This window comes from Neophocaena asiaeorientalis, unplaced genomic scaffold, assembly GCF_003031525.2.
Source record: "Neophocaena asiaeorientalis asiaeorientalis breed wild unplaced genomic scaffold, Neophocaena_asiaeorientalis_V1.1 scaffold327, whole genome shotgun sequence".
Taxonomy (NCBI): Eukaryota; Metazoa; Chordata; class Mammalia; order Artiodactyla; family Phocoenidae; genus Neophocaena; species Neophocaena asiaeorientalis.
In genome coordinates, this window is record NW_020174560.1 from 8,167,580 (window position 1) to 8,188,558 (window position 20,979).

General features: G+C 41.8%; 1 protein-coding gene and 1 long non-coding RNA gene across 3 annotated transcripts in view; one reads left to right on the top strand and one right to left on the bottom strand.

Annotated features, from left to right (window-relative positions):
- LOC112408124 (uncharacterized) overlaps window positions 1-12,905 on the bottom strand; it is a 25,975-nt gene extending 13,070 nt beyond the window's left edge. The window contains exons 1-2 of the long non-coding RNA XR_003004884.1: window positions 12,729-12,905; window positions 12,351-12,622 (exon numbers count right to left, since the gene is read on the bottom strand). This is a non-coding gene — a long non-coding RNA (uncharacterized LOC112408124). The remainder of the gene's footprint in view (window positions 1-12,350; window positions 12,623-12,728) is intronic.
- A 504-nt stretch (window positions 12,906-13,409) lies between these two features.
- TADA2A (transcriptional adaptor 2A) overlaps window positions 13,410-20,979 on the top strand; it is a 47,045-nt gene continuing 39,475 nt past the window's right edge. The window contains exons 1-2 of one of the 2 annotated variants that reach the window (XM_024757690.1): window positions 13,410-13,446; window positions 14,845-14,972. In XM_024757690.1, the coding sequence (XP_024613458.1) occupies window positions 14,948-14,972 (25 nt within the window). In that variant the 5' untranslated portion in view covers window positions 13,410-13,446; window positions 14,845-14,947. The remainder of the gene's footprint in view (window positions 13,447-14,844; window positions 14,973-20,979) is intronic. The other variant, XM_024757689.1, reaches the window with a different exon arrangement.

Genomic DNA, 20,979 nt, shown 5'->3' on the forward strand with positions numbered 1-20,979 from the left:
CCGTCTGTAGTACAAAAACTTTCACCAGACTCATGAATTTGCGCCACCCAGTGGCTAAAGTTGCTAAAGTCATCCTCTGAAAAAAGCAGTGCATATAAATAAATATAGACAAATGTGAAGCCTGTAATACTGCCCCAAAGGAAAAAAATAATGCATAGCAGCAAAATTTTGTCCTATTTTAAAGTCTATTTTCTAATACTTGAAATAGGGTGGCAAAGAACATGTTTAGGGGTATGCTGTCATGGTCTCCACAGAATAAGATGATGCCCACAAGACTCGCCAAGGACTTATTCAGGTCACTTCTGCTCCCTAATGTACTGGAAAAGAAGAATAAACAGCACAGGTTATAGGGTAAAATCTTTACTGCTCTCTTGAGGAATCAAACATCCAACATGAGAGACACTATTTTGAAGACTTATAAACTATACATATGATAATATCAGCAGTTTATTTCTTCTACAATGAACTTTTTTTGGACATGTCTATGTCTAGGACATATGCCAAGGAGTAGAATTCATGGGTTGGAGGGTACATACACCATCAACTTTGCTAGACTGCATATAGTCCTCCAAACTGGTTGTAGCAAATACATTCTCACCAGCAGTAAAGAGAGTCCCTACAGTTCCACCTCCTCCCTAACTTGGAAATCTCAGACTTCAAAATTTTTGCCAGTCTGATGGCTATGAAGTAGTGTGTCATTGTCGTTCCTATGTGCATTTTCCTGCTTAATGGTGAGGTTGAGCATCTTTCTATATATCTATTTGCCTTCAGGTTTTCTCTTGCTTGCTTATAACCTCTCCCTTTTTTTCTATTGTGTTGTTAGCCTTTTTTATTGAGTTGTAGAAGTCCTGTATTCCTGGCGATATTCCTGAATACTAATCCTCTGTCTTTGAAACATTTACTATCAAAAATGTATTTCTAATATAAAACGTATTCCTCAAAGCTGATTTACACATAAATAAACACCTGCCAGGCTCTGAAGCTCTGGGAGTGCCTTCTGGCTCCAAGATTCTGTTTTCATTTTGACTTCTATGGCTAAAAAGCTACTGGACTTATGTTTCAAAGTCCCAGGAAACTGAACCTATTCCTTAGAAGGACTTCAAGGACTCCCACCTTGAAGGACTCTGCTTTGTCAACACATACGTGACAAAATAAGGTAGCTGGGCTGTCAGCCTGTTCCAACCCTATTCAATTCTTTATGGCAGGAAGAGAAATGAGCAGCTCTCAAAAAACTGCTAGTGTCTGTTATTGCCTTATTCTGAAATTAAACCAGCTAAGTAATGCACAGGTTTAATTTCAGACTGATTTATTCAGATATTGCTTTCCTAAGCATTTATAATGACCCCATGGTGTTGAAAAGAAGTGCAACCTGTAGCAGTATCTAAACTCCTGGGCCTATTTTCCAGCTCCCCAGAATAAGCCATAAAGTACCTTTGCCTAACATATTTATTTGTCTAAGCACAGGGAAGATGAACTTTGGCCGAACAGACAGCCCATGTCCCAGAGCAGCATCACATTAGAGATTTCTGTCTGGCCTCCTCTCCGTTCTGCTGTGGTATCACTGTTAACCCTTTTAGCTCCCTCCTTCCCATCTAAAGGAAATCTTCTGATTCCCGTATCTATACCTTTCCATGAAATCCTTTCACGCCAACATACTCGTTCTTCCTGGTGGATTAATTTTAAGCTTTTTATCTCTAACTGTAGATAATAATAAGAGCTAACACATAATGCACATCTACTATGTACAGTAAGAATAAAAGTTTTGTCTCCTGCTAAAGTAACTCTGGGAAACAGGTAGGCCAGGGAGCATCTCACAGGTCTGAACTACCACAGCCCCTGAACCTGTCTCCCCGCGGCAACTCTCCCACCTTGCTTCAATCTGCACACAGTTCTCCACCCTTCAGCCAGAATGTGCTTTCCCCAATGCAAATTAGATCTTGTTACTTTTCTGCTAAAAAACATCAGTGACTTCCTACTGCTATCAGGACGAAACCCCAAATGCTTAATATGATTGCCAATGTTAATCACCTAAGCCACAATAAAAAAAATTTTTAAAGACTGTCAAGGCCCTCGCTAGTCTAGCCTGCCCCCTCTCCAGTTTCATCTCTCCTCACTCTTCCCCTTACTCCAGCTTCACCCACAGTGGACTAGCTTCCTTCTTCCTTCTCTCAGGGTCTGCACTGTCCCCTCTGCCTGGAACACCGTTTCCACTCCCTCATCCCACCCTCCCCTTCCTTCATTATTTGCCTATTTAACACCTACTCATCTTTCAGATATTCGCTCAAAAGAACCTCCTTAATAGATCCCCCCCCTTAGGAATCCCCTGGCGGTCCAGTGGTTAGGACTCGGCAGTTTCACTGCGGTGGCCAGGCTTCAATCCCCGATCAGGGAACTAAGATTCTGCAAGCCGTGGGGCACAGCCAAAAAAAGAAGAGTCCCCTTTGACCTCCCAGACTCCACCAGGATCCCCATTATACCCTTTTATAGTGCACATTCCCTTCATGGTATTCATCTGTTTGTAATGTATTTCTGTGGCATTTGATTGACACCTCGCTTACAGAGGTAAGCTACATTGAGGACAAGGACCATGTCTGTCTTGCTTACATTTACATTATGTCCCTAAGCCTAGGGTTGTGTCTGACACTTAGAGGGACTTAGTAAATAACTGCCCTTAATGAAAGAAGAGACAGATGGGAGTTGAATTGGTTCACTTCCCTGAATCTCATTATTTCAAGGATCCCAGATACCAGAAATTTAGGACCCATCTTCTCTGTATCCTTTCTTCTTTTTACCATGAGGCACCAGCCTGGCCTTCAGCTCACTTAACCCTCTGAAGTAGCTGTAATTATCTGCATTTTATAGAAGAGAAAACTGAGGATCAGAAACTTGCCCGAGGTCACAGGGCTAGGAAGTGGACACAGCTAGGATTCCAATATAGGTCACTGGCCTTAATCTCTATGCTCTTAACCACAACACATGAGCCCTGTCAATTTATATCCTTCATTGAGATTTCTCTTGGGTGGCTGATCTCTTTCTTTTCTATTTCTTTGTATTAGGAGGATTATTCTCTGTGATATGAGTTGCAAACATTTTTTTCCATTTTATATTTATGTTTGTTTTGTTTTGTTTTTTAATTAATTAATTTATTTATTTTTGGCTGCACTGAGTCTTCATTGCTGCGTGCAGGCTTTCTCTAGTTGCAGTGAGCAGGGGCTACTCTTCATTGCAGTACGTGGGCTTCTCATTGTGGTGGCTTCTCTTGTTGCAGAGCATGGGCTCTAGGCACACGGGCTTTAGTTGTTGTGGTTTGTGGGCTCTAGAGCGCAGGCTCAGTAGTCGTGGCGCACGGGCTTAGTTGCTCCGCGGCATGTGGGATCGTCCCAGACCAGAGCTCGAACCCGTGTCCCCTGCATTGGCAGGCAGATTCTTAACCATTGTGCCACCAGGGAAGCCCCTTGTTTTGTTTTTTGAGGTACGCGGGCCTCCCACTGTTGTGGCCTCTCCCGTTGCAGAGCACAGGCTCCGGACGCACAGGCTCAGCGGCCATGGCTCACGGGCCCAGCTGCTCCGCAGCATGTGGGATCCTCCCAGACCGGGGCACTAACCCGTGTCCCCCGCATCGGCAGGCGGACTCTCAACCACTGCGCCACCAGGGAAGTCCTATATTTATGTTTTGACATTGCTTAAGATGTTACTTCACTCTGCAGAAATTTTGAGTGTTGTGTGGTCAAATTATTAACCTCTCCTTTTATGCCTTCTGTATTCTGAGTCATAGTTAGAAAGATTTTCCTTCCCCATGCCAAGATTATAAAGGAATTTTCTCATATTTTCTTTTAGTACTTTTATAGTTTTCAATTTTTATATTTTTATTTAAATATTTAATCCATTTGGAGTTTATCCTGGTGTGAGATATAGACCGACATTTATTTTTTCCCCAGATGGTTATCTAATTGTCCACACCATTTATTGAGTAGTCCATCTTCATCATACACTAATTCCTATACGTATTTTGGTTTACTTCTGAACTTTCGCTCCTCTTCCACTAGTATGTAAGTCTATCCAAATGCTAGAGTAATTGGTACTTTTTCTTTTTTCCAATGAGCACTTTTTAACCTTTATCTTTGACTTCTCTGTAGTACTTGGCACTGCTGACTAATCCATTTTCCTTGATGTACTCTCAGTGCTATATTGTTAGATTACTGAGAAGGTGAATAAACATGTACTTAGGGCACTAGCAATCAGTGGCACCAAAATAATGATAATAAAGAAGATATAATCAAAGAGGTCACCATGGAAAAATCAGAACTTTGTTGGACTTCCCTTACACATATTTTATAGCTTACAATATTTTTATTTTTTTTAAGATTTATTTATTTTGGCCATGCCACTCGGCTTGCAGGATCTTAGTTCCCCGACCAAGGATTGAACCCAGGGCCATAGCAGTGAAAGCACCAAGTCCTAACCACTGGACTGCCAGGGAACTCCCAATATTTTTATTTTAAATTACATGCGAAGCACTATATTTCCAGTTATTTAGGTCCTATAGGGTCTCAATGCTCTGTTGACTACTGCCCACCCCCATCTTTACTACCACTTCTGTCTCTTCAATCTACTTCTCCCTTTCTGGACTATGGGGTCTTCCTCTGTATCTTACCTGTTGTTGCCATCCAAGTTTCTACTCTTCACCTTTCTTTTCTCTTTTTTCATTCAATGAGCTCAGGCAATCTCATCCTCTCCCACGGTTTCAAAATTCCGAGATTTGCGCTGACTTCCTAATCTGTGTCTCTGTCCCAGATCTCTCCTTAAGCTTTTTTTTTTTTTTTTTGCGGTACGCAGGCCTCTCACTGTTGTGGCCTCTCCCGTTGTGGAACACAGGCTCCGGAAGCGCAAGCTCAGAGGCCATGGCTCACGGGCCCAGCCGCTCCACAGCATGTGGGATCTTCCCGGACCAGGGCATGAACCCGCGTCCCCTGCATCAGCAGGCGGACTCTCAATCACTGCGCCACCAGGGAAGCCCTCTCCTTAAGCTTTTGAATCTGCCTATGGAATGTCACCTGTACAACCTGCAGACACCTCAAACTCCATGTATCCAGAACAAAACCTGCTCTTTTCTACTCTGTGTCTGCTCTTAGCCCTATGGTCCCTGTCTTGGTGACACCATCATCTACCCAGTCAACCAAGCTGGACATTGAGAACCATCTTTAATTCTACCACCTTAGTTACTCCCCTTCCCCCATTACTTTTTTTTTGGCCACACCACGTGGCTTGTGGGATTTTAGTTCCCCAACCAGGGATTGAACCCAGGCCCTCAGCAGTGAGAGTGTGGAGCCCTAACCACTGGACCGCCAGGGATTTCCCTCCAATTACTTCTTAAACAGCTTAAATCCATTTATTTTTCCTCATTCCCCATTCCAACCATGTTAGCTCAAGCCTTCATCGTCTCTTACTTGGACTTCTGAAACTCCTGGCCTTTCCTTTTGCCACTTATTGGTCCACATCACTGCCAGAGATAGGTCTAAAACCAGATTAGTGATATCACCACTCCCCAGCTCAAAATGCCTCACTGGCTCTCCATGGCCTCTGGAGTAACGTCCAAAGCCCGCTATGGTCTGACCTCTGTGTACCTTGTAGCTTCATGGACAGTGGCCCTCCTTTCTTGCTCTCTGTACTCCAGTCACACAGACCAAACTGCATGCTATTTCATGCTTCTGACCTTTGAATAATTTGATCTCTCTGTTTGGAATTTCCTTCCCACTCTTCTCCAAGACTTAACTCATCACTTCCCAAAGACCTACCCCTTTATTCTCCCTAGAATTGGGCAGTCTCTTCTTGGAGCCCACAGTGTACCTAGCACACCTCTGTTACAGAACATATTACCTTGTACCGTAATTATCTGCAGGCCCATCTGTCTCCCCAGCTAGTCACTGAGCTTCTTTTTGAGGGCAGAGATTATCTGATTAGTCGTTGAATCCCAACTACCTCAGCCTACAGTAGGACTCAATAAATATTTATGGAATGAAGGAATAAACACGTAAGAATGCTCTCGAAGTTTCAAATAAAAAGGTTTGCTCTGGAGGTTGACTTGTGGAAGGCTAGCAGGCTGTCTGTCAGAAGACCTCTCAGGCTGTTTTACAAGCTTAGAAACCCAAATTTTCCACGCATAGAGAATGGTCCCATTATTTAGGAGTAGATTCATACGAACCACGCTCATACGTAAAATTATCAACTTATTTATAATGAGAAATACAATAGTCACATGTATAGAAATACTGTCTTCTGTACAACTATCCCGAACCTAAAGGTAGGCCTCTATAGGAAGCCGCATTACTCATGTATAGAAATACTGTCTTCTGTACAACTATCCCGAACCTAAAGGTAGGCCTCTATAGGAAGCTGCATTACTCATGTATAGAAATACTGTCTTCTGTACAACTATCCCGAACCTAAAGGTAGGCCTCTATAGGAAGCTGCATTACTCCTGCATCATTGTTTAACCTGTGCACTCTCAATGAAGGAGGAAAAAAAAAATCTTATTCTTGAGGAGCAAAAACAATCTTACTTTTTATGTAAAAAGTACAGATATACAGCTAGCATATCTGTGGTCTTAAAAGTTCATCCGGGAAAGCAAATTAAGAAAAAAAAATGTCTAAAAAGGCTCTTTAGGGCTGGCAATAATGATAAAAAAAAAAAAAAAGGTTGAGAAACACTAGTTTACCCTCTGTATGATTCTTTCTTAAGGAATTAGAACAAGTGGAGTTATTTCTAAAATTCAAATATCCAGTGGCATTAGGTTGTTATAGTATCTCTATAATAGCCAATACTGGAGCGATTGTGCTTGAAATTCATTGGCCGAGCCTCTCTTCCTTGAATGGGCACAAGAAAGTCAGCTTCAACAGGCTCCAACTCTTCCATTACTAACTAACCCCTCCCTCTTGCAGGCTGACTCATTCTTCCTTCGGATGTGTATGCATACTCTGTATTTCTCAGGAGCCATTCTATTTCCTAAAAAAACTTGACATATCTCTGCTGGGATCCATTACCTTCTGAGGTTGTATAAAGTTTAGAGGTTGGGGATAGAAGTCTGAATGACAACTATGCTGCCTGCTTACACGCTCTGAGCGTCAATTTCTGCATCAGTAAAATGGGAGTAACAACATCTCCCTTGAGGGATTTTTAAGGACTAAAATGAGAAAATGTATACAAAGAGCCTTGCACAGTAGCTGTTTTTAGTGCCAAGTTGGGAGACAACACTGCTGTGTCATTTTGAAGAGTGTGCTCATGTGTGTGTGAGTGCATGATTAAATAGTAAAGGGCTTCAGAGAAAACTGCTGTCCTTGGCATGATTATAGATTCCAGAAAATTAGTAAAGTGAGTAAACACTAAAACATGTGTTTGGCTGTGTAAAAATAACCAGTTACAGCCATTTATGTAAACAGCTTAACATTTAAGGCCTGGTTATCATGCAACACAGTAACAATTACACATATCATCAAATATGCATCAGATTAACCTTGTAAGTTGTATCTGATTACAATAGCACTCTATAGAACAGTCTACAGTTAATGGCTCATAATGCATAAGTCTGTTCACCAGTTACATCAATTTAATGAGACAGAGCTCCTGAGCATGTCCTGCATCTGACGTAAGCCTGGATTATTCATCCTTGATTGCAACTATGCATTTGCCCTATGACCTGTGAGATAATGTACACTCTCTTTAGTTTTGTATAGTGAGGAAGGTGCTAAAGAAGCAGGTAGCAAAAGAAAATTCTGTTTAATTTGGTGTTTTGGAAGCCTACAGGTTTCCCGTCGATAGTTCTTGGTTAAAATAATGAAAATAGGGCTTCCCTGGTGGCGCAGTGGTTGAGAATCTGCCTGCCAATGCAGGGGACACAGGTTCGAGCCCCGGTCTGGGAAGATCCCACATGCCGCGGTGCAACTGGGCCCGTGAGCCACAACTACTGAGCCTGCGCGTCTGGAGCCTGTGCTCCGCAACAAGAGAGGCCGCGACGGTGAGAGACCCGCGCACTGCGATGAAGAGTAGCCCCCGTTCGCCACAACTAGAGAAAGCCCTCGCACAGAAACAAAGACCCAACAAACCCAAAAATAAATAAATAAATCTATTTTAAAATAATAAAAATAAAAAAATTAATGAAAATATTCCAATGCTGAGCACTGGCCAACCTAGCCTAGAACACTTCTAAGCAAGCCCCAAGGTCATACTCTGAAGCACTTCTAGAATTAAAATTAAAACTACAATTATAATTCATTTGACTCCCACCATGAACTAGGTACTACACATACATCATCATATCCTTATAAAACTCTTATAAATTAGGTATTATTATTTTCATTTTACATATGAGGAGAAAAGAGACACAGAAAGATAATAGTTTGCTAAATTCTTGAAGGTAGTTAGGATTCAAATTCAGGAAAGGCTTCAAAGTACATGCTTTTTCAATTATATTAAACTGGGCCAGGTTTCTTACAATTCATATTTCAAACACTTACTAGGCACTTGTTGGTTGCAAAAGAGTATAGACTGCCTGTCATCAAATGATGCAAAATACTTTAGGAGCCTGTTTTGAAGGTCAAAAGGTGGAGGCCTCGTTCATCAGGCTGAAAGGCATGCAGCCAGGCTGCCTAGCAGGCATTTAAAATTTTCCTGATAAACAGGAGTCACTCAGCAACAATACATTCCTGGTTCACCTAACTTTTAGATTCTACCCCAAGCCTGCTGTTTCAACAGACAGACATCCTGCGTTTTGTGGAGATCAAAAAGAAGTCAGTGAGGGTATTCTCTGGCAGTCCAGTGGTTAGGACTCAGCACTCTCACTGCCGGGGCCCGGGTTCAATCCCTGGTCGGGGAACTAAGATCCCACAAGCCGCGCGGAGCAGCCAAAAAGAAGGAAGTCAGTAAGGTGAGGAAGAGGCAGAGAAGATAGGTAGCAAAGGGCTGGATTCATGAAAATTTGGCATAATGGCCATGGCATTATGAAAATCCTAATACTTGCTAACTTTTCACTTTGAATAGCCAGAGGGAGTTTATTAGTTACATTTGGACAGACCTGATTTTAATTCTGGCTGTACTACCTAGTAACTGAATGACTTAGGGCAAGTGGTTTTTACCTCTCGGAGCCTTGTTTTTCCTTATCTGTAAAATGGGATGCAGTAAGGTCCTTTGGCAGAATTCTTCCCCCTCTTGTTCATCTTTGAGATGTTTAGGGCCCTCTTACTTACGCAGAAGCACTCCAGTCAAGCCACTGTGTGGAGAAGTAGCTATATGTAGACCTTACATTTCTTTAAGTAGCTTAGCAAGAGTACTTCAACCCTTCCTCTGCAGACTGGTCATGGTTGAGGTTGATCAAGTTAAAAGAGCAATCTAGGAAACTCCTGGAAAGAAAAGGATTGATTTCCTATCTCCTCTGACTAGGGTGGCCACAAAAGAAGAAAGATATGGGGGGCGGGGAGCAAATGGGGACAAGAGGGTGGCAATGCTTCTGAATGCAAGAGACAGCAACAGAGGCTGAGGAGGCTGGAACCAGTCCTGAGCTGGGCCAGGGTGGACCCAGGGCTTCCGTGAAAGTGCCTTAGTGTGTGAACTCAAAGGGCTGAGCCCTAAGAGCTGCAATCCTTGAAGCTCAGGCCTTTTGTGGCATGAAGTCCTCTCTACTGAGTGCATCACAGGAAACTCCTTGCCTTTAAGAGATCCTGCAATTGGCAAAGCAAAAGGCTCTGCTCCCAGACATAAATCTCTGGCTAATTTACATTGACTGGGGTTATCTTAGAGTTTAAAGGGGAGGAAGTTGAAACCTAGAAGGCATGGCTAGACTTTTAGACTTTTTGTTTTTATCTATTTGTATACCAAGGGGATTCCCTGGTGGCGCAGTGGTTAAGAATCCGCCTGCCAATGCAGGGGACATGGGTTCAATTCCCTGGTCCGGGAAGATCCCACATGTTGCAGAGCAAGTAAGCCCGTGGGCCACAACTACTGAGCCTGCGCTCTAGAGCCCATGTGCCACAACTGCTGAGCCCACGTGCCACAACTACTGAAGCCCACATGCCTAGAGCCCATGCTCCACAACAAGAGAAGCCACCGCAATGAGAAGCCCACGCACAAGGAAGAGTAGCCTTCGCTTGCCGCAACTAGAGAAAGCCCGCACACAGCAATGAAGACCCAACGCAGCCAAAATTAAATTAATTTAACAAATAAATTAATTAAAAAAATTTTTTTAATTTAAAAGTATTTGTATACCAAACTACAAAGAGCCACTTCAGATACAGGAAAAATAAATATTAGATGAGGTAAAGTTTATAAAGTCTTTCAGTACTCAGGACATAGCAAGTAACTAGAAATGGCAGATAGTCATTTCCACTGGGAGGAAGGCTCAGAAACTGCACTTCTGGTTCTAACCACAGCAGCTAAGCAGCTCAAGGGGAGCCTGTGGGGATATTTGGAGACAATCAATGGCAGCCACATTACAGAGCCTGGACATCTCTTTTCCTTGCCTGAGTGACTTCATCCATACCTTTGCCTTTACCTGCTCATTTTGCAAATATTTGTCCAGGATGCACTTCTGGGCACTGAGGTTACAAAGAAGACACACAACCAAAGAAACAATTCTAATATGGTTATAGCATTTTAGCCCTGGCCTCTCTGAGCTCTAAATTCATTTATGTCATTTCACTCAGATTGCAAAACAGATATCTGAGACAGACCTTTCATTTCTCCTCCAAATTTGCCTGATGCCACCACACTGCTGAAGGCAAAACCCCAGAAAAACACTGCCTTAATCACTGTTACCCTTACCCTCACGGTGCATTTTCATTTCTCCACATCTTTCTTAAGCACAATGAATGACTAAATTGGGGCTTAGAATTCTAATGAGGGCCTAACATCAATTGAAGAGGAAGGGTAATTTCCAGATGCTTGAATGCTATGTTTTTAATGAATAGATCCCAGCATTATGTGGGACTGTTTTTCCACAACGGTACAACATTGATGACTCATATTCAGTTTGTTGACAATCGTGGCGTCCAGATCTGGATATATGCCCTAGCCAGACTCAAAAACTTTCAGTTTAGATGAGAAAGACATGAAGATAAGTCCTAAAGGTTTGAACCCATTTTCTGTTTGCGGAGGTGAAGGTGTTGTAAAGGTGTAGCTGAAACATCAATGTTCATAAACTACCTGTTGAACAACTGCTGGACGATTAATGATTTAAAGGCCAATTTTTATGTTTCTACAATCTATTCTCCACACAACTGCCAGTGATCCTTTTAAAACAAACCTGATTATTCCTTTGTTCTCAACCCTTCCATGGTATTCTATCACATTCTAATAAAATCTAAAGTCCCACATGGCTTACCAGATATACAATCTGGCTTCTGCCTGTTATCCAACTTATTGCTTTAATTTGCTGTGCTCCAGCCTCACTGCTCTCCTTGCTTCTTCTCCAACATGCCAAGCAGTCAGGGCTATTTTAATTGCCATTTCTTTTCTCCTGGAACAATTTCTCTCTAGAAATCCACACAGCTGCCTCCCTCATTTAATGATTAGATTTCTGCTTACAATTAAGAGGACTTCCTTGTCTACCCCATCTAATAAAGCATCCCCTTTCTCCTAATATTTTTAAAAACTTGCCACATTACTGGGCATTAGCTATTATTTAGTAATATATTATATTTATTGCTTAATGTCAACCTCCCCCCTTATTATGAGACAGAGACTTTGTTTTGTTCACAGCTGAATTCCCAGCACCTAGAACATTCTTCTCATCAAATATTTGATGAATGAATAGATTTTCAGAATACATCAAATGTAAAACTATTCTAAATTTATTGACATGAAGCATAGAAAAATATCTAGAAGAATGTATAGCAAAATGTTAACTATCATGGTGGGAGCTGGTTTTCACGTTATTTTTGCTCATGCAAATATTCTTTTTTTTTTTTTTTTAGTATGAACTTGTATGACTCAGATACTAAAAAATGAGTAAAGAGGCCACACAGGCATAAAGTGTAAATGAATTCTATAAGAGGTTGGGCAAATTTATGAAAGACTTCTAAATAGACGTATTAGCATGATGGTTAAGCTAAACTACTGTTTGAATCCCCTTCCCCAACACGGTCTAGCAGTGTGATCCCAAGTTGTTCACAAGGCAGAGTCTAAAGGTTTTCACCTGGAAAATGGGGACGATAATAATTAATGTCTACCCCATAAGGTTGTTTTTGAAGATGAAACGGGACAATGCATGTAACCCCCTTTGTACAATGCCTGGCATGCAGAAAATACTCGACAAATGGCAGCTATTGTAATAGTTAGTAGTAACAAGAGATGTTGGGACATACCTAGCCCTCAAGATTGACATCAGAGCGGACCACCACATCCTCTCATCATTGCGCCTCAGTCTGGGCCCCTGAAGCCCAAAGAGGGGATGGTTCTTTCCAAAGAAGATAATTTCGACGTTCCAGAAGCATCTGAATCAAACGTACCCTGTGAACCCTTAAACCATTCAGGCAGTCTGGTTAATCCATGAGCAGCACTGCAAGCCACGGCTTCGAAAGGCGACCACCGCTCGCCGTCCTTGGGCCCAGTCCCTTAGCCTTGATTTTGTTCGAGGCTGCAACAGAGGTGAGGGGTGGGAATGTTAGAAAACACAAAAGCGGGGCAGTACCGGCCCGCTCCAGCTCACCGCACTCTAGAGCGGCTCAAACGGCACCACGCACCGGCAAGCCTGCTGCAACCAGCAACGCGCCCCCAGGGAAAAATGATTACTGGTCCGACTCAAAACTCAGACAAGCTGCTTAAAGGCCCACCCTCCAAGGCCTCTGCCAGAGGTCAGACGCTAGCGCACGGGTAGAGAAGGGTCGGGGACGGAGGGAGGGGCAGCCGTTGAGGAGCTGCACACGCGCCCCGCCCCCTGGGCGGCCCCGCTGGGTCCCAGCCTGGCTCTTTCTGTCTCTGCTGCAAGGGAACACGAAATCCCGTTCTTAGCGGACCCTGGTTGACGTTACCCCTTGTTTTCAAGTAGGCCTTCCAAGTAGATATTTCGGGTCAGTTTTAGAGGTGAGGTGGTCTGAGGCTCCAGTAGAATGACTTGCCCGAGATCACACGGTTAATAAGGAACGAAGTGAGGCTTCGAATCTTGTCCGCAAAACTCCCAAGCCTGCGCCTGTCCTCCGCACCACATCGAATGCTCTTCACGTTCCTTCCCTCCTCCTCCCAGTAACTTCTTGGAATTTGGCAGATGTTAATGTGGAACTAGCATCCATCCTTTCATGGATGTTAGCGTCAGAAATGTCTCTTGTGTGAAGAAAGAGGAAAAAAGAAGATTCCGCTTATTGCAATATTGCGCTTACAACGTGGAGTGTTTGAGACAGTATACATCCTTTACTTGACCATCTCTACTAACCTCTGTTGAAGTGACGCAGCTGTTCACTAACTGTAAGACATTGTGCAAGTGACAGTCTTTCAGAGGTTCCTTTCCCTTCTTAAAAAAGCAGCATGCCTCAGAAGTTTGTAAGGATTCAGAGACAATCCACATACAGTGATACTACAGTACCTGGCATATGAAAAATATTCAGTAAATGTTGGCCATTATTTCATTATTGAGTGCATAATACCCCTTACTAAGCGCACTTTTCTTCAAACTCATTTTCCTGGGACCAGAGCAGAGGGGTAACCACTCCAGTTCATCCTGGAAAAGACAAGTTCATTGACAGTTTTATGTGAGTGTCCCATACAGTTAACGATGAATTATTCCCCAAGCTAAAACTATCAAGTGAAAGAAGTCACTGCAGGAGAACTAATGATGAACTAACCTTTTTGTAGAATTAACATTTATATGTCCATTACATTTGTGTTTATTGAGTTCTTTCCTCTTGGCACTGTGCTTGGTGCTTTAAGACATACAAATTTGTATTTGATGTAGTCCCTGCTTTCATTTAGTCTAGAAATGGGGAAAATATGCATTCAGAAGTGATTCTCACAAAGTGGAATGTGAAAAATGCCAAAAAAAAGAGATAAAAAGATATGGGAGTATAGAGGGAGGGGGGATGTTTTCATGACTTCGTGTGAAATATGAGTTCATTTATGTCTTCAAAAAGATAACTTTGTATATAGTACATACCTATTAAATAGCTGTTCAAAGAATAAATTAGTGAACAAAATGTACGTTGTAATAGATAGGATTCCTTAGTTTTCTAGTAATAGACGTTCATTCAGATTAAAGTATTACTGGAACAATAGAGAAATGAGAAAAAAACAAACAAACCTACACCATTGGGCTACCCTTGGGGATGGGGATCTCAGGAGCCAGATCTCTTGGACCAGATTCTTTGGCTAGTGAATGAGCTCTAACCTGCCCTCTGTCCTTGGATACCTTACTCAAGATGCAGCTTTCGGTAAGAACAGATCTGGTTGCTTTAGCTGCTGTGGGGCTGGGGGGTGGAGTATTGGGATTCGTAACCCCACGAAAGCCATATGAAATGTGGGAGAGTCAGTTTCCCAAAGGAAGGAGGGCTAAGGAGAAAAGTGAGGCCTGGCAGAGAAAATCAGTTGTTTATTAGAGATATGTAGCCTTTGTAGAGGGCTTACTATGGGCCTGGCACTATGGTACATTATCTATGTGGATTTTGATATTTAATCTTCAGCAGCTCTAGAAGGTAGATATGATTGTATCATCCATTTTACAGAGGAGGGAACAAGCTTGTAGAGATAAACTAATTTGCTTAGCCTTACAAAGGTAGGATGTGGTACAGTTGAGTAAGTTGCATTATGTTCTCTTTATCTTGTCCCTTTAAAGTATTTCCTCATCCATGTGCCATTTTTGTTTATTTATAGGGGGGGTTGTCAGCTTTGGTGTCTGTGTTGGCCAGTTCTGAAATCTCCTTGAAGGAGCCCTACATTGAGGAAGATCAAAGCAGCAGTCTTTGCCAACTGGGGAATGGACCGTTTGAGTTCCTTTAGCAGTAAGTACCATGGGAACAAGTCCCAGGTGAATATTAATAGCAAACTGAAGTGGAAGTTGATCAAAGAAGAAAAATAAGCACTTTGAAGATGAAGCCATGTGAATCTGATCCTAAAGGAATGAGTATCAAATCAGAATAAAATCAACCACTACTACTGAACACATGATACAAAACTGAGCACATGACACTCAAGGTCTTATAAGAAAATTAAGCTCAGGTGGACCATTCATAATACGATTAACCCGTAGTTCGACTTAAAAAAGCAGTTGAATTTCTCTTTAGAATCAATAACATATTTCAGGTGCCTTGGTAAGAAATAATGTCAGTGGTAGAATAAAGGAAATGCTCCTGCCTCTGCTTTTTTGGCACTTGTATTCTAAGAGTAAACTATAGTACAGTAATAGTGCAGAGATTTATGGCGTACATGTGAAGTAAATCCAGGCAGCCACAACTATGGAGGAAAAAATACACTTTTTCTTTTCTTCTGAAGATAAGAGATTTGGCAGAAATAGAAATCCATTGTTAGATGTTAGTAGTGTCCCAATGAGAAGAATCAGAAAGTCACTTTGGGGTGTATCCTCCTCAGCAGTTTCTTTCTTCCTCCCTTCCTCCCTCCCTTCCTTCCTTCCATTTACTTACTTTGCTTTTGGCTACGCCAGGTATTAGTTGCAGCACGTGGGACCTTTTAGTTGTGGGATGCGGACTCCTTGTTGTGGCATGCATGCGGGATCTAGTTCCCTGACCAGGGATTGAACCCGGGCCCCCTGCATTGGGAGCACCGAGTCTTACCCACTGGACCACCAGGGAAGTCCCTCAGCAGTTTCTTAAAGGGGTTCTAATATACTCTCTCATCAGACTCCCTATATATATTTAGGGCAGAATGGAGTCTTCCAATACATCTAGTTCAGATCTTTCATTTTTCACACAGAGAAAGAGTCTAAATGAATTATCCCCATGCTGGGAGTGTAAACTGAAACCACTCTCTCCCCCTTTTCAAAATAATTAAAAATTTTTTTAAAAGTGTTTTTTTTAATATTTTTAAGCTAAACTTTAAAATTTTTATTTGGAAACAATTTCAAACAGGAAAGTTGGAAGAATAAGAATAGTACAAAGAATATCCATACACCTTTTGTAAACCTTTTACTCTATTTTCATAGTTCTCTATCTATAAGTTACATATTTATTTACATATATATGTATTTATAAGTAGATATACATACCCCATATTTTTTTTTCAGAATCATTTGAGGGCTTAGGGATATAACATCATGGCCCCTAAGTACTTTAGTGTTTATTTCCTGAGACTAGGGATATTCTCTTCTAACTTCAGTACATTCTAGCCTCAGTAGAGTTGCCAACTTTAGTAAGTATAACACTGATAAAATACTTTTATCTAACCTGCCGTCTGTATTCCAGTTTTGTCAGCTGACTCAATAATGTCCTTGACGATGTTTTTTTTCCTTCCCATACAGGATACAGTCAGGGTTCAGGTCTTGCATTAAGTTGCTGTGTCTCTTTAGCCTCCTTTAAACTGAAACATGTCCACAGCCTTTGTCTTTAGTGATTGACACTTTTGAAGAATACAGCCCCTTTCTCCCCTTTTTAAAACTAGAGGTGTCTCATTTTGGGTTTGTCTGGTCTTGCTCTGTTCCTCATTAGCGATGTTAATTTTTTTTTTTTTTTGCGGTACGCGGGCCTCTCACTGCTGTGTCCTCTCCTGTTGCGGAGCACAGGCTCCGGACGCGCAGGCTCAGCAGCCATGGCTCATGGCCCCAGCCGCTCCGCTGCATGTGGGATCTTCCTGGACCGGGGCACGAACCCGTGTCCCCCGCAACGGCAGGCGACTCTCAACCACTGCGCCACCAGGGAAGCCCAGCGATGTTAATTTTGAAAACCCAGTCAACGGGGGCTTCCCTGGTGCAGGGGACACGGGTTCATGCCCCGGTCCGGGAAGATCCCACATGCCGCGGAGCGGCTGGGCCCGTGAGTCATGGCCGCTGAGCCTGTGCGTCCGGAGCCTATGCTCCGCAACGGGAGAGGCCAGAACAGTGAGAGGCCCGCGTACCACAAAAAAAAAAAAAGAAAACCCAGTCAAGGTGTGCATTTGAGTTCTTCACTGTTTAATGTCTATTTTTTCTCTTGCGTCTAATAAGCAACCCATAAGGAGACACTTTCAGGCCATAAAATATCCTGTTCCTCATCAGAATTTCTCCCTAGTTAGCATCCACTGATGATTTTTGCCTGATCCAGTCTTTACTACGATGGTCGCAAAATGATTTTTCGCCCTGCATCCAGCACTCTCTCCATATTTGCTAGTTAGCACTTAGCATTCTACTCTAATCAAGAGACCTCCTGTTTCACTTATTTATTATAAGTATGCACGCATGAATTCCTTTATTTTCAGTGGTTTATAATTCATCATCACACTTACTTTGGTTCTCAGATTGTCCTAATTTGAACACTGTGAGCCCCTTCAAGCCGGCTCTTGCAACCTTGTGACATGCCCCATCGCTTTTTTGAGCATCTCCTTACTTTTTGGCATGGCTACATGTTTGAGGTGCATCTTCTCCCTCCCATGCCCCAGCCCTAGAATCAGCCACTTCTCTGAGGAGCCCTTGGTCCTTTTAGAAAGGAGTGACATTAGAGACCAAGATATGGCCATTGCTTATTTCTACTAGAGTATCTTGGCGTCTGGGCCTTTTTGGCCCACAGCGCTGGGAAATACATGGTAGGTAGACGCTACGTACAGATATACCAGTATATGTACATAGTTGCATATACATGCGTATATCCATAGATGCACTTTCTTAGAAATCATGAGTTCACACTGATAACCTCCAGTTCACCTTCCTAGGCTCTTTTTTTGTCCCCCCACCCCCACCACGTTCCTTGTTTGTGTGTCCTTTCCTCAGTGAAAACCCTGGCTCCCAGCATTAGCACGATTATTCATTTGCTCAGTCTCTTAATACATCTAGAATTATTTCAGAATTGCTCTGTGCATACCACTACATAACACAGACCCACTTCAACAAGTTCAGGATTTGTTTGCAATTCTCTGCATCACCCAAGACTGAAGGTCTGTTGTTAAATGTTCATAAGTTACTTGGATTGGTTCTTTTTTTTCCCCTCCTCATTGTGGTTGTGATATTCCTTTGAAATACTTTTTGGTTCATCTGTTCGTTCTACTTTCAATTTTCCCTTCCCATATTTAGTGGTTTAATTTTCTAATTTGTAGAACATAAATATGCTTCCAAAAGTCAAAGCTATGCAAAAAGGTATATTTGGAGAATTGTTGCTCCTTCCTAGGTCTCTTCTACTCCTTTCCATTCCCCCTCCTCCAACCCTTCATAGGTATTGTTTTCTAATTTATCTGTCCTTTATTTCTTTTTGCAAAGACAGACGTGTATATGTTTTTGCTTTTGTTTTCCCTAATTTTTTCCTGAAAAGGTAGCATACTATGTATGCTCTTTTGCACCTTGTTTTTTTCACTTAATAGTATCTCCTGGAAATACGATACTGCTTTATAGAGATTGTTCTTTTTATTTATTTATATATATTTTTTGCGGTACACGTGCCTCTCACTGTTGTGGCCTCTCCCGTTGCGGAGCATTGGCTCCGGACGCGCAGGCTCAGCGGCCATGGCTCACGGGCCCAGCCGCTCTGCAGCATGTGGGATCTTCCCGGACTGGGGCACGAACCCGTGTCCCCTGCATCAGCAGGCGGACTCTCAACCACTGTGCCACCAGGGAAGCCTCCGAGATTGTTATTTTTTTATAGTTGCATAGTACTCGATTATGTGAACGTACCATAGTTTGTTCAACTACTGTCCAGTGCTTGGACATCAAAGTAGTATTTTGCAGTTATAAATAATGTTCTAATGCATAACCTTATACTGTTGGAGGTGTATATTCAGGGTAAATTCCTAGAAGTGGGATTTCTAGGTCCAAAGATAAATGGATGTATTTATTTAGATAGTGCTAAATTCCCTTCTATAGAAGTTGTGCCATTTTGCATTCCTGTCAGCAATATATGAGGTTGCCTATTTCCCCACAGTCTTCTTAAGAAAGTATATTATGAAGCTTTTGAATTTTTGCCAATCTGATGGGTAAGAACTTATATCTCAGTGTAGATTTCTCTTATTATGAGTGAATTTGAATGTCTTTTCATGTTTAAGGTCCATTTTATCTCTCTCTTTTTTTACTAATTATCTCTTCGTGACTTTCACAGTAGGATTTTTGGTCTTTTATTTTCCTCTCAATTTTTAAAAGTTCTTTCTATATTCAAGATGTTAGCCCTTTATGATATGTTTACAAGTATTTTCCTCTAGTTTATTTGCTTTTTAAACTTTGCTTATGGTGTTCTTTGCCAAAAAAGAGCTTTTTGTTTAGTCAAATTTATTACTCTTTTATTGCCTCTGAAGTTTGAATGATGGTAAAAAGTCTTTCCCTACTCTTAGGTTACAGAAAAGTTCTGGAATCCTTTGTGAAGGACACTTTGGCTATGTGTATCAGAAACCCTCTGTACACTCAACAGTTCTAGTTCTAGGAAAATAGAAATCCTGAGGAACAAAATGTGAGCTGTTACGTGTACAGGAACGTTGATCTCAGCATTTTTTATAATAGTGAAAAATTGGAAACAACTTAAATATCCACCAATAGGAAACTGGTTAGATTAGTGGTTCTCAGTCTTATGAGACCCAGTGATTTCTTTTTATAATGTTTTTAAAGCCCCTTTTACTATTTGGAAATGAAATACATAGATAATATAACATAACTATGCCCATGATTTCAAAGAAATAAAAATAATGCCCTAGGACTTCCCTGGTGGCACAGTGGTTAAGAAATCTGCCTGCGAATGCAGGAGACACAGGTTCAATTCCTGGTCCGGGAAGATCTCACATGCCATGGAGCAACTAAGCCCGTGCACCACAACTACTGAGCCTGTGCTGTAAGCCCGCGAGCCACAACCACTGAAGCCCAAGCGCCTAGAGCCTGTGCTCCGCAACAAGAGAAGCCATCTCAATGAGAAACCCGCGCACCACAACGAAGAGTATTCCCCACTCGCCGCAACGAGAGAAAGCCTGTGCGCAGCAATGAAGACCCAACGCACGCCAAAAATTAATTAATTAATTAATTAAAAAATAATAATATTGCCCTAACTATACTATAAAAGATAAATAAAAGAGAAGTGATTTGTAATAAATAATGTAATTTATAATAATATGTATCGATATGTTTAGACATTACGGTGGAAAACATAATGCCTGTAGTCAGATGCTTGCGCCCGTAAGTCAGTTCACTGTGCATATTACAACTACAAATGCACAGTGATTCACGTGCGTTGTACTGGTGACTCAAATACCACAAGCTTGAATGACTCTTAGTAAAGTTCTGAACAAAACAAGGTAGAATCTCCTCTTGACGTAATGCAGTTGCCTTCCTGGAAAATTCAATACATATTAAAACTGTCAAAAACATTTTGTTCTATTTAGTAAGGAATTATGTTCCAGGTCATGTCATTATGAGCAAGTTTTCACCTACTTGAACATCTGGTGGGACATTTGAAAGTTGTGCAGGACACTGGCCAATTCTTTGTTGTGTAGGAATATCTTGAGTGTTGAAGGATATCTAGCATCCCTGATCCCAGCCTGCTAAGTGCCAGTAGTGCTCCCTAGTCATTGTGGCAACAAAAAAGCATCTCCTCAGATTTCCATAATGCCTTCCTAGGAGGCAGTTGAAAACCATTAGGCTAGATTAAATAGATATAATGGACTATAATTCATCCATTAAAAAGAGTGAGGAAGATCTATGTGTACCATCATGAAAGATGTTGACAATATATTATCAAGTGAAAAAACAGGCTATAAAATGTGTGGTATCCCACTTCTGTTAAAATATACACACATGTACATAGAAGAAGGGCTGGAAATCAGAATGTTAATAGAGGATGACATACTTTATACTTTTTATTGTCTAAAATTTTTGAAACTATAAATTGGACTTTTACA